The 13,030-nt window shown below is 37.3% G+C and overlaps 1 protein-coding gene across 14 annotated transcripts in view; it reads right to left on the reverse strand.

Moving 5' to 3' along the window:
- TP53BP1 (tumor protein p53 binding protein 1) overlaps positions 1–13,030 on the reverse strand; it is a 97,905-nt gene that overhangs the window by 43,235 nt on the left and 41,640 nt on the right. For all 14 annotated transcript variants that reach the window (XM_025998583.2, XM_072740631.1, XM_025998585.2 and 11 more), the window contains 2 exons: positions 12,060–12,154; positions 8,510–8,718 (listed from right to left, as the gene is read on the reverse strand). In XM_025998583.2, the coding sequence (XP_025854368.1) occupies positions 8,510–8,718; positions 12,060–12,154 (304 nt within the window). The remainder of the gene's footprint in view (positions 1–8,509; positions 8,719–12,059; positions 12,155–13,030) is intronic.

Genomic DNA, 13,030 nt, shown 5'->3' on the forward strand with positions numbered 1-13,030 from the left:
ACGAAATTCTCAAGAAAACCCAAAACAATAGCGACAGAAGGCAGACGAATGGTTACCTAAGGTTGAAGAGGGAATCAGGAGGGTAGTGAACAGCAAAGGATTATGAAGAAACTTTTTAGTGTGAGGAAACCGTCTACACTTTGATGGTGGTGGTGGTTACACATTTGTAGACAACTACTAAAATTCATCAAACTATCCACTTAAAACAGCATTTTATTTTAAATAATACCTTAACATAAAAAAAAGTAAATAAGCCAAAGCTTAGGCATGTCGTTGTGTAAGAACTTAATTTTAGTGTGTTGTTTTGCCTGATATAAATGCTATTAAAACTAGACATTGCTGGTAAGGCATTAATTGCCTATGATTTTTAAAGGAAAGAGAAATCAATATAGGCTGCCAAACATTCTGTATATTTCATAACTGCTGATATTTCAATGTCTATTATTGTTTACCCTCTCAGATTATAAAAAGTCATAAATTTGAGACTCTGAGGTATGGCTAAGCTCCATATATGTATAGTGGTTTAATATTTCTAAATGGCACTAGGACAATAAACAGCCTTAAAACTTCATATACCCCTTTGCCCAATAATTCCATTTCTGGGAAATGATCTGATGGAATTAGGACTTAGGTACACTACTATTCCATGCAAATTTATTATTTAGAATAGGAAACAAAACACCTTAAATGTCTACTAATATGAGATTCATTTAAAGATTTTTTTAAGTAATCTGTACACCCCACATGAGGCTCGAACTCAAAACCCTAAGATCAAGAATCGCATGCTCTTCCCACTGAGCCAGCTAGGCACCCCAAGAGATTCATTTAAAAATTATGATACAGGGGATCCCTGGGTGGCTCAGCGGTTTCACGCCTGCCTTTGGCCCAGAGCGCAATCCTGGAGTCCTGGGATCAAGTCCTGCATCAGGCTCCCAGCATGGAGCCTGCTTCTCCCTCTGCCTGTGTCTCTGCCTCTCTCTCTCTCTCTCTCTCTCTCTCTCTCTATATATATATATATATATATATATATATCATAAATAAAAATAAATCTTTAAGACAAAAAAAATAGAAATAAAAATTACGATACAAAGTATTCCATCATGTGTGTGTTATATACATAAAATTACAGATGAATATTAAGAGAAAAACATTCAGGCTACACATCAAATAGAAAGTTTCTATTTCAGTTTAAAAAAAAATTATGTGGATATGTATTTTACTATAGTCTTTTTATACATGCCTATATGATTTTCATGTGTTCTCACGTTAATAAACATATACATAAAAAGGTTAAAAGTAGTTATTTCTGAGATAGGATAACTGATGATCTTACTTGCATTTTTTTAAAAAAACATTTTATTTATTTATTCATGAGAGAGACAGAGATACAGGCAAAGGGAGAAGCAGGCTCCCCATGGGGGAGCCAAATGCAGGGATAATCCTAGGACTCCGGAATCACAACTTGAGCCAAAGGCAGATGCCCAACCACTGAGCCACCCAGGTGCAAGTGCATATATATTAGACATTCTCTATAAGAAATAGTAATTTTTTCTTACTGCAAAAAACAGATAATTTTACAGAGGCTCATGTAGAAAAACACTGCTAATAAACTACAAATATCTTTTATGTGAAATTCACATAACAGAAAATTAAACACTTCAGAGTGAACACTTACTTACAATTCAGTGCAACCACCACCACACCTATCTAGTTCAAAAAATTTTCATCACCCCAAAGGAAACCACATTATCTAGTAAGCAGTTGCCCCCCCCCCCCATTAAATATCTTAGAAGCATTATCAGAATAAACACTGATGTGATTTCATTTTCTACAAGATTTTTATTCAATATATGTAGAACTTCAGTCAGGCTAACCAGACTATCAACAACCTGTATTTGTAAAGACTGCCTGGATCTAGCCTCTGAGTGTCTGGCACATAATAATCCATAGTGCTGAGACTCCCTGGAAGCTGGGTCAGAATACCTGAGCTAAGTGAACAGAAACTCCCCAGGGCTCTGATATAGACTGATGGAGAACTGTCGGACTACTCTCAATGTGAGCCCATCTTTAAGTCTAGATTCAATACAGACGTTAATCCATAGTATCAAACCAGTCAAAAACTGGTCTCACATATCCAGAGTTCAAGAGCTATTCATACAGTCCTCTATAATCTGATTTGTCATCCCCTAAATTAATATGTATATCAAAAATGAGGAAAGTGTTAAGTATCAAACTATGTTTTGCTAACCCTCTCTCCATCCATTCTATCCTAGTGAAGGGTCAAAGAGGCTATGCAATTAAATATATATTAAAAAAGAAAAAAAAATACACAAAATTACCTTTATCCCAGTCATCTTTTGATCAATATTTATCTCATAAATATTTAGATCTTATAATATCAAGGTTGACTTGGACTCCAGGAATCAAGGTACAGAAGAAATAACAGATGTGCAAAGGTTAGCCATTAAGAATAAAACGTAAGAAGTTTGACAGATAAGGACAAAAAAATTAAAATGGTGGATTTAATACACACATTTACTTTAACTCTTTTCCAAAACCCCACTAAGCAACAGTAAAGGAAAATTTTTTTGATTTTTCAAGAAAAAGAACAGAAGAAAGATAACTGCAGCAAAATTTTGGAAGAGTGATCATCTATTTGACAGACTAGCGAAAGCTGAATTCTAAGCCAGCAATGGAGACAGCCAAGAAGCAACCCAAATTACACCACAGAACCACCATGTCCAAAAAAAGATTCAAGACTTGGCAGCATCACCAGGTGACTCTGGAAATGGTGGTGAGGGCGGAGCCAAAAACAGGAGGACTGGTTGAAAAGCTACTTAAGAAGCAGTTCAGGGGTGCCTGGATGGCTTAGGCGGAAGAACATGTGACTCGACCTCTGAAATAGTGAGTTCAAGCCCCACTTTGGGTGCAGAGATTACTTAAAAAAAAAAAAGAAAGAAAGAAAGAAAAGGCAGCAGCAGCAGTTCACCTCTCAGATCCTCACTCCCTGACCTTCCTCTGCCCTGGAGTAAAATAAAGCTTCATGAAGAGAAAGAGGCACAATTATTAGAAAGTGAAAACACAGAGATTAAGTGAAAATTTACATATTGAAAGGAACCTGCACCTGCCTCTCAACACCCCAGCACCCCCAGCCCTCTTCCATCAATAGATTTCTAGAACAATGGCAACCAGGAGACTGGAGATTAGACATTTTTCTGGAGAACCTGACCATGCTGAATCAAATCAAGATACTGATGCTAGGGGATTCCCAAAATGGCCCACCAGATCACATTACAGTGAATCCCAGAAATAAGCACCAAACACCAGTTAGAATTCTAATCAGTTTTCTGGTATTGTTCTCTGAAAGCAGATAATCAAGGATTATCAGACACTTGAGGAAACCCTCCAATTTCAAAGTCAAGGATCGAAACTAACTAAAATCTATTTGAAGAAATAGCAACTATTCCAAGGAAGAGAAGACTTCTAAAAAAACTAATAATATCCTTAGGGAGATGAGCTAGTATACCCATATTACAAGACAAAATACTATTTTTTTTAGAAAAGAAAGAACATTCAGAGAAAAAAATCGTTTCTAAATTAAAAACTCAAAACTAGAAATTAATAACTCAGAAATGTCAAAAGAAGATTGAATCCAGCAACTGCACTCACTCCTAGGCATATACAAGAGAAATAAAAACATGTCCAGGGGCAGCCCAGGTGGTTCAGTGGTTTAGCGCCGCCTTCAGCCCAGGGCCTGATCCTGGAGACCAGGGATCGAGTCCCCATATCAGGCTCCCTGTATGGAGCCTGCTTCTCCCTCTATGTCTCTGCCTCTCTCTTTCTCTCTCTCTCATGAATAAATAAATAAAATCTTTAAAATAAAAAAAAAAAAAAAACACGTATGTCCACACAAATACTTCTCCATGAATGTACACAGAATTATTCACAATGAGCAAAACTGGGAAACAACCCAAATGTTCATCAACTGATAAATGAGTAAAATGTATTTTATAAACAGAATGTAGTAGTATTCAGGATAAAAAGAGTTCTGATACACACCACAATGTGAATGAACTGTGAAAACGTGCTAATTCGAAGAAACCAATCACAAAAGACTACCTATTATAGAATTCCACTTATAAAATGTCTAGAACAGGCAAACCTATGGAAACATGGAGTAGATTAGTGTTTGGCTAGGGATGGGGAAAATAGGAACGACTGCTAATGAGCATGGGGTCTTTTGGAGAAGGGGAGAGATGAAAATGTTCTAAAATTAGATTGTGGCAACTAACTGCACAATTCTGTGAATATACTAAAAGCCACTGGAATATACACTTTTAAAAAAGGCATCGGGATGCCTGGGTGGCTCAGCGGTTGAATGTATGCCTTGGGCTCAGGGTGTGATCCTGGAATTCCGGGATCAAGTCCCACATCCGGCTCCCTGCATGGAGCCTGCTTCTTCCTCTGCCTAGGTCTCTCTGTCTCTCTCATGAATAAATCAATCAAATCTTAAAAAAAAAAAAAAAAAAAAGGTAAACATGTGAATTATTATCTCAATAAGGCTGGTTTTTTTAAAGATAGTTGAGGAAATCACCCAAAAAGTTGAAAGAAATGTAAAGTATGAGACAAAACAGAATTACAAGACTATTCAAGGAGTTTCAATATCCCAATAATAAGGGATGCCTGGGTAGCTCAGAGGTTGAGCTTTGGCTCAGGGCCTGATCCCAGATTCCCAGGATCGAGTCCTGCAACAGGCTCCTTGCATGGAGCCTGCTTCTCCTCCTCCTGCCTCTCTTTCTGTGACTCTCATGAATAAATATATAAAATCTTAAAAAAAAAAATCAATAATAGGTATTCTAGTAAGGGAATATTTTTTAAAAAGAACAAAGGGGAAGAAATTAAACAATTAAATATCCCTAAATTAAAGGGACTTAAATTTCTAGATTGAGAGGGTTTAACAAATGCCCAATACAATGAAAATAAACCTGTGTCATGGGGTTGGAAATTTCGTAATACGAAGGACACAGAGTAAATCCTACAAGATTTCAGTAAGGAGAGTAACAGCTCACATATTAAAGATCAGAATCAAATTGACTTCACACTTCTCAAAAGTAACACTGGAAGTTTGAAGATCGTGGAACAATGCCTTCAAAAATTAAAAGGAAAGCTATTTCCAACCTATAATTCTATATTTCTACAAACTATGAGTCAATAATGAGAGCAGAGGGGCGCCTGGGTGGCTCAGTCAGTTAAGCATCTGACTTCAGCTCAGGTCATAATCTCAGGGTCCTGGGACTGAGTCCCATGTTGGGCTCCCTGCTCAGCGGGGAGACTCTCTCTCTCTCTCTCAAATAAATAAATAAAATCTTAAAAAAAAAAAAAAAAGGGAGAGTAGACAGTATGCTACTAAAGAATACCCTCCAATAAAATGAGAGAGTAAACCAAGCAGGACATGGAGCCCAAAAAGAATCCAACACAAAGACACATAAAGACAACCTCCAAGGACTATGGTGAAAAGGAGGTGAGTGATGCACCAAGAATAGAAGAAAACAGTAAAGATAGAAATCAGGAGTCTCCAAAAGAGGTTTCTCCAAAGAGATGAAGTTTGAGGCCCCCAAACATCCTGAAAGGAGATTGGTAGAGAATTGGCAATTGGTAGAGAGCCTAGGGTTGAAGTGAAAAATATGCAGAAAACTAAACAAATAAAATAGACTATTATCAATTCCAGAGAAAAGAAATTATCTAAACATGAAAAATAATAATATTCCACAGATTCTGCTTTGAATAGTGTTTATAATAGTGTTCATAATGATATAAACTTAATAATGGTTTAAACAAAATTATGATGTAACTATACTGGTAAGATAGAGGAATAGATAAAACATATTTTTCAGGGGCAAGGAAGGGGCAAAGGGAAAGGGAGAGAGAGAATCTTAAACCAGGCACAGAGCCCGACACTGGCTCAATCTTATAACCCTGAGATAGTGACCTAAGCTGAAATCAAGAGTCAAGCACTTATCTGACAGAGCCACCCAGACACCCTTAAAAACTTTTTTAAAGGGATGCCTGGGTGGCTCAATGGTTGAGCATCTGCCTTCGGCTCAGGGCACAGTCCTGGAGTCCCAGGATCGAGTCCCACATCAGGTTCTCCATAAGGGGTCTGCTTCTCCCTATGCCTATGTCTCTGTCTATATCTCTGGGTCTCTCATTCTCTCATGAATAAATACATAAAATCTCTCTTAAAAAAAAAAAAAGCAACCCTTTTTAAAAGAATGTATGATATATCGAATTATAGAGATATATAACACAAGAAAAATTTTAAGGAACTGAAAGTGGTTGTCTCTGGGTAGGAGTAGAGATCTTGTTTTAACTATCAGACTCCTTTTTTGTTTTTAGGAGACACAGACTACTCTACTGGCTGAGACATCTTAAAATATAAGTCCAAAGAAACCTAAGTCATCTTAGGTTCCATGGACCTTTGAACTATGTTCAACATCACTCATTTGTCTCAAATGTTCATTGCTGGCTGTATAGATGCCTCTGAAGGTCTTTGGTAAATGTTGAAGGTGAGGCAATTTCTTCAATGGTGCCTTGTTAGAGTCAGTTTATCCCTTTTTAGCCATGCTTCACTTCTCCCGGTAGGGAATACCTTTGCAAAGATATACATTTCCACATAAGTCCTGTTTAGACACTGATAAACATCTGTAACTTGTCTCTTTCACATCAGCTACCTCTTCTATAAAATTCTTCTCAGTACTCTCCATCAATGCTCACAGCTCATCCCTAAATTCTGATGATTCTTTAAAGCTATGTATGTTCACAGACAACTTTCACAGAAAAACAAAACTAAAAGACACATGGTGGTTGAACACTGACTTCATCTCCAGGTAACCAAGTCTTCACTCTTTTAACACCAGCAAAGCTAACTCTTCTCAAGTATTTACACATGCAAGGCACTAATCTAGGTACCATTTAACCTTCACAACTACCCTATGAGGTAGGTAGGTAGTGTCCATATACCCATTTTATTTGATGAGGAAAACAGTCTCAGTTTCAACTGGTCACAATGGCAGGCAGTAATGGTAGGGCCAGGAGTAAGTCTAGAAAGTTCTAACTCCAGAGTCGTTCTTAACCACATCACCAAATCACTTCTAATGACTGGTATAAAATGGAATTTTCAACAAAACAGACAAGTTTTAAAAACTCCAGAAAACAATTAAACTTTTCTTCCTACTATCTCCTCTATACTAAATTTGTAGTATTTTTCACTACCGTTCATTATTCAATATAAACTTTTGGTACAACACCTGCAAACTGAAAGGCATGAAAGTTGTTCTCCCAAGAACACTAAAATAATCCCCCAATTAGTCTCACAAAAGGCATTTAGATTGAACATATAACATACACACTTAGATTTGATTTAGGACCTTCAATTCACTATGAATAAAACACGCATTTATTTTTTTTGCATTTTATGTTTTTAATATTTAAATTTAGAATTATACAAAAGACATGTTAGTTTTCCCTTGCTTTTAGAAGAAAACTAACTTCTCATTTGAAAACTAAAAACCATCTTAAAACCCTCCATGCTGGAATGATTAATTAGCTTATGTTATATTCACTCAGAGAAATACTATACAAGTTTTGAAAAGGTGGTATGGGGGTGGGTCTCAGTTAAGCATCTGACTCTTGATTTCGGCTCAGGTCACGATCTCAGGGTCGTGAGATGGAATCCGGCTTCAAGCTCCACACTTGGTGGAGTCTGCTTCTCTCCCTCTCCCTGTGCCCTTCCCCATGCACCTGTAATCTCACTCGTTAAAAAAAAAAAAAAAAAGGAAAGGGTAGTATGAAGACTATGTAATACTGAAAAATCATTATGATGCAATGTTACCTGGAAAAAGATTAAAGTTATGTGTTCACTATAAACAACATCATTAAAAAAAAATAGACCCGTGAAAAGACAAAAATGGTAGTAGTCGTTGTGTTACAGTAGGATAATGATTAACATCCCCTTCAATTCTGCACTAACATTTTCAAAAAGTTAAAGACAGTACAAGAAGTACAAGTTAAAGACAGTTTACACATAAGTGACTCTGGAAATGTTCTAAAACTAGACCGTGAGGACAGCTGCACAACTCTGTAAATGTATTAAATATCTCTAAGTTACATATTTAAAATGGGTGAACAAAATAAAATAAAATAAAATAAAATAAAATGGGTGAACTTTATGGTTTATAAGCTATACCTCAAAGACTGTTAAAGAGGGCAGCCCTGGTGGCTCAGCGGTTTAGCGCCGCCTTCAGCCCAGGGCATGATCCTGGAGACCTGGGATCGAGTCCCATGTCGGGCTCCCTGCATGGAGCCTGTTTCTCCCTCTGCCTGTGTCTCTGCCTCTCTCTCTGTGTCTCTCATAAATAAATAAAATTTAAAAAAGAAAAAGAAAAAAAAAGAAAAAAATATTGTTAAAGAAAAAAAATTAATAGGAAAACATTCCTTCTATAATACTCACGTGAGAAAACTCAGGCTGCGATGGGATAGGAAGTGACCCAGGATTAAAGACTGGTGTGCTCTGAGATACTGGTGTTGAGGCCTGTGGTGATATAACAGGCTCAGGTGGGACAGGAGGGTTTTCTATCTCCACTGGTTCATCATCTTGGAGTTTCTTCTCAAAAGATTCTCCTTTTCCTTCTGATAACACTGACATGTCCATTGGCTCATCTGGTTTAAAACACGAAAAGCAAATTGAAAAATAAGTACTCATCAATATTACTCATGTTCTAACACCACTAGTACCAACTGTATTACAGAAATTTCTATTCCTAAAAAACAATGATTTAATTTTCAGAAAAGCAGAGATTAACAGTAGATTGAGTCACAGAAATCTAGCATTACACTTTGTTCCCCTGGCAGGAGGAAGGTCCACACTCCCCAAATCCTCAGATACAGATGAAACTGGGGTTCATCTCAGGATACCCACTCATCCACATGAAATGTTAAATTAACTAGGATCCTCTAAAACACCTTTCCCTACTATAACTCAGTTTTTCCTATTTTGCATAGGAACCTTCAGATTAATTCACCAAATTTAACCATCATATATTTTGCCACAGGCCTTGAAAGGCAGAACTTGCTCACCACTCTATTACCTACTTATTTATGAACTCATTATATTTGCATTAGCAACTGCTAAGCAGAGAGATGAATGCCAGGACAAATACAGAAGAAAAACAATCTATCAATGTCAATCAAGCAGTGATTTATCAAAGAAGGAAGTACCAAGCCACTAATCCTGAGACAAATGGCCCAAGGGGGAAACACACACACACCACCACCACCATCACCACCACCACCACCTTCCCACTGCTTTCCCATAATATACTACCCACCTGTCAGCTAACAGGCTCTTCCTCAGACCCCACCTAGCTAGCTGGGTATTAATTCAACAACGCTTTTCCCCCTATTTTACAACTTGATGCCAAACAGGCTTCCCTCTAAGACCACTCTCACAAATTATCTATGCCACTAAGTTTTTCACTGCAATCTACACTCACAGTATTGGCTATGCCTCACCTCAATACTTACTCTTGCTGCTTTGCTTGACTTCAACCTCACATTATAGTCTAATTGCTATAGGCCTTGAGTACACTACTACAGCTCTGTTTAAGTATTTTCATTACACCTTTTGATCTCTCTCACCATGACAAAGCACTTATTAAAGACCTACTGTTCTAATAAGCACTAAATATAAAAAGGCTTTAGGAAAAAAAAAAAAAAAGGCTTTAGGTTAATAATGAAAGAAAGAAAAAGAAAGAAAGGAAGAAAGAATAGAAAGAAAGAAAAAAGAAAAGAAAGAAAAGGAAGCAAGCAAGCATATATAGACCACAAACAGTTATGCACATATTAAGCAAATGCATTAAATCTAAAATATCATTGACAGGAGAAAACACAATATGTTACATTAAAAGAGAAACAACAGCACCAAATCATATATATAACATACTCCCAAGTTTATAAAACACTTCTTTACGCATAGAAAATACTCTGAAAGGAAATATAATCAAAAATTAATTATAGCTGGATTGCAGTATCCCGGTGATTTTTATTACCTTCCTATATGCTTTCCAAACTTTCTATAGTATTAATCATCTTACAATCGGGGAGAAGGCATTTTTAATAGAATTATTTTTTAATGTATCTTCAATGTTCACACCACAAATAGAAAAAAGTTTTAAGTATAGGCCAAACTTAACTTGCAGTAGGATTTTTTTTTTTTTTTTGCAGTAGGATTTTTTTGTAAGATGGATTCACTTTTACTTTTTACCAAAGATATCATTAATTATGTCATGCTTAAAATTACAGTAGTCCATTTGGATACCTACAACTGATTTCAAGATAAACAGCCAGACACAAACATAGTGGCAAAAGAAAGATAAAATTTTGTCATGGGTAAATTACATCTGAAAAACAGTTAAATACATTACTCTATTTACATCACTTGAGAATAAAGACAGCAGAATATCGTAGGAAGCATGTAAACAACAGATAAGACGACAGGCTCTGGAGGCAGCTGCCTGAGCTCAAATCCTGCCTCTGTGACTTATTAGTTGTGAAACTCTCTGTGACTCTGTTTCCTCACCTGTAAAAGGGAGATAAAAGTAACACCTATTTCTTAGGATTGCTGTTCAATGAAAAAAACAAAACAACAAAGAAAAGCACCTAGAACGAAGGAGAGGTACACAAAATAGTGCCTGGCATACTTTAAGTGCTCAATAAACAATAGCTATCATACATTATTGGTATGTGAAAGAATAAAAAGGAAAAAAATCATGAAATTTACTGGAAAAGGTTTCATAATAGTAGTAGGAATTCAGAAATATTTTGAATGACTGGGGCACTCAGGTGACTCAGTTGGATAAACGTCCAACTCATGATTTCAGCTCAGGTCATGATCTCAGGGTCATGAGATGGAGCCCATGTCAGGCTCTGCACTGGGCTAGAGCTTGCTTCGGATTCTCTTCTCTCTCTGCCGCTCACCCTATGCACAAATAAATAAATCTTTTAAAAAAAGAAATATCAGGATGCCTGGGTGGCTCAGCAGTTGAGCATCTACCTTCAGCTCAGGGCATGACCCTGGAATCCCAGGAACAAGTCCCACATGGGGCTTCCTGCATGGAGCCTGCTTCTCCCTCTGCCTGTGTCTCTGCCTCTCTCTATGCCTCTCATGAATAAATAAATAAAAATATATTTTAAAAAAAAGACAGATCTTGAGTGAGTGACTGGATATGAACTAGAACAGAGTAAAAGAGGTTTAGTTACTGAGATAAATTAAGTAAAAAAGAAATCTTTCTTGTGATTAAATAGAACATCACTAGGTCCGCAATGGATGTGAATGAAGTCAAAATTTCTACCACCTGCTCCTAGCCACTCTTCCACTAAAACTGCTTTGGTGATAGCAAAAGTAACCTTTAAAGAGCACAAGAAACAGTTTTTGATTCCCTTTCACCAAGACCTTGTCAACATGTACTGGAAACTACTGGACTATTAGTAATAAACTCAATTCTTGGGATCCCTGGGTGGCGCAGCGGTTTGGCGCCTGCCTTTGGCCCAGGGCGCGATCCTGGAGACCCGGGATCGAATCCCACATCGGGCTCCCGGTGCATGGAGCCTGCTTCTCCCTCTGCCTGTGTCTCTGCCTCTCTCTCTCTCTCTCTCTGTGACTATCATAAATAAAAATTTAAAAAAATAAATAAATAAACTCAATTCTTCACTAATATACCATTGTAATATACTACTTTGAGTTCAACCTTAAAAACAGAAAAATTTTACCTTAAGGATCTTTTAAAAAATTAAATCAACAATACAGAATTTTCATAAAAATCAGTGTTAGAAGAGCAGAGAATTGAGAACACTTTTACACTAGGTCACATCCCTGAAGGTGGGACAGGTATCAGTCTATTAAATACTATCACAGTGTTCAAACAAGAAGCTACGTTTTGCAAGGCAGAAGTGCTCCTCCTCTCTAATCTGAGGATCAACAGACAGATCAAGAGAGAGCTCACCTTTTCTCCCTTCTTGCTCTGTGGGACTGCTAGGAACGATAAAAGGGGTAGATCGGAAAGCATCAGGGGAAGGAGCAACAAGATCTGAGGAATTCCTTTATGTAAAGAGAGAATTTACAGGTTATTTTACCACAGCCACAGTTTTACATTTGTTTTTTACTTTCTAATAGCAAAAATATCTAAGTCATTCAGCGAAATCTTATTAACAATCTCCCAAACAGGGATCCCTGGGTGGCACAGCGGTTTGGAGCCTGCCTTTGGCCCAGGGCGCGATCCTGGAGACCCAGGATCGAATCCCACGTCGGGCTCCCGCTGCATGGAGCCTGCCTCCCTCTGCCTGTGTCTCTGCCTCTCTCTCGTTCTCTCTCTGTGTGACTATCATAAATAAATAAAAATTAAAAAATAAATAAATTTAAAAAAACAATCTCCCAAACAGCTACCAGACATTGGTAGAAGAGCGATGAATAATACTTAACTATTTTTCATACCAGACACATCCAAAATTAGAATTAAAAAAAAAAAAACGAGTAAGGGAGGGCAGCCCCGGTGGCTCAGCGGTTTAGCGCTGCCTGCAGCCCAGGGCATGATCCTGGAGACCCAGGATCAAGTCCCACATCAGGCTCCCTGCATGGAGCCTGCTTCTCCCTCTGCCTATGTCTCTGCCTGCCTCTCTCTCTCTCTCTCTCTCTCTCTCTCTCTCCCCGTGTCTCTCGTGAATAAATAAATAAAAATCTTAAAAAAAAAAAAGAATAAAATCTTTAAAAAAAAAAAAAGAGTAAGGATAAAGCCATATAATTCTAAGAGAAGTAAATAATCGGATAAAAGGACACCATGATTGCAAAGCAGAAGGAGAAACTACTACAAAATACATTCATCTGCAGAAATGAGATAAAAATATTAACACCATTTTTTGCCTACTATTAGAAAAATCAGGCACGTTTTTATTAAAAAAAAAAAAAAAAGCCTCTTTG

This window comes from Vulpes vulpes, chromosome 15, assembly GCF_048418805.1.
Source record: "Vulpes vulpes isolate BD-2025 chromosome 15, VulVul3, whole genome shotgun sequence".
Lineage (NCBI taxonomy): Eukaryota > Metazoa > Chordata > Mammalia > Carnivora > Canidae > Vulpes > Vulpes vulpes.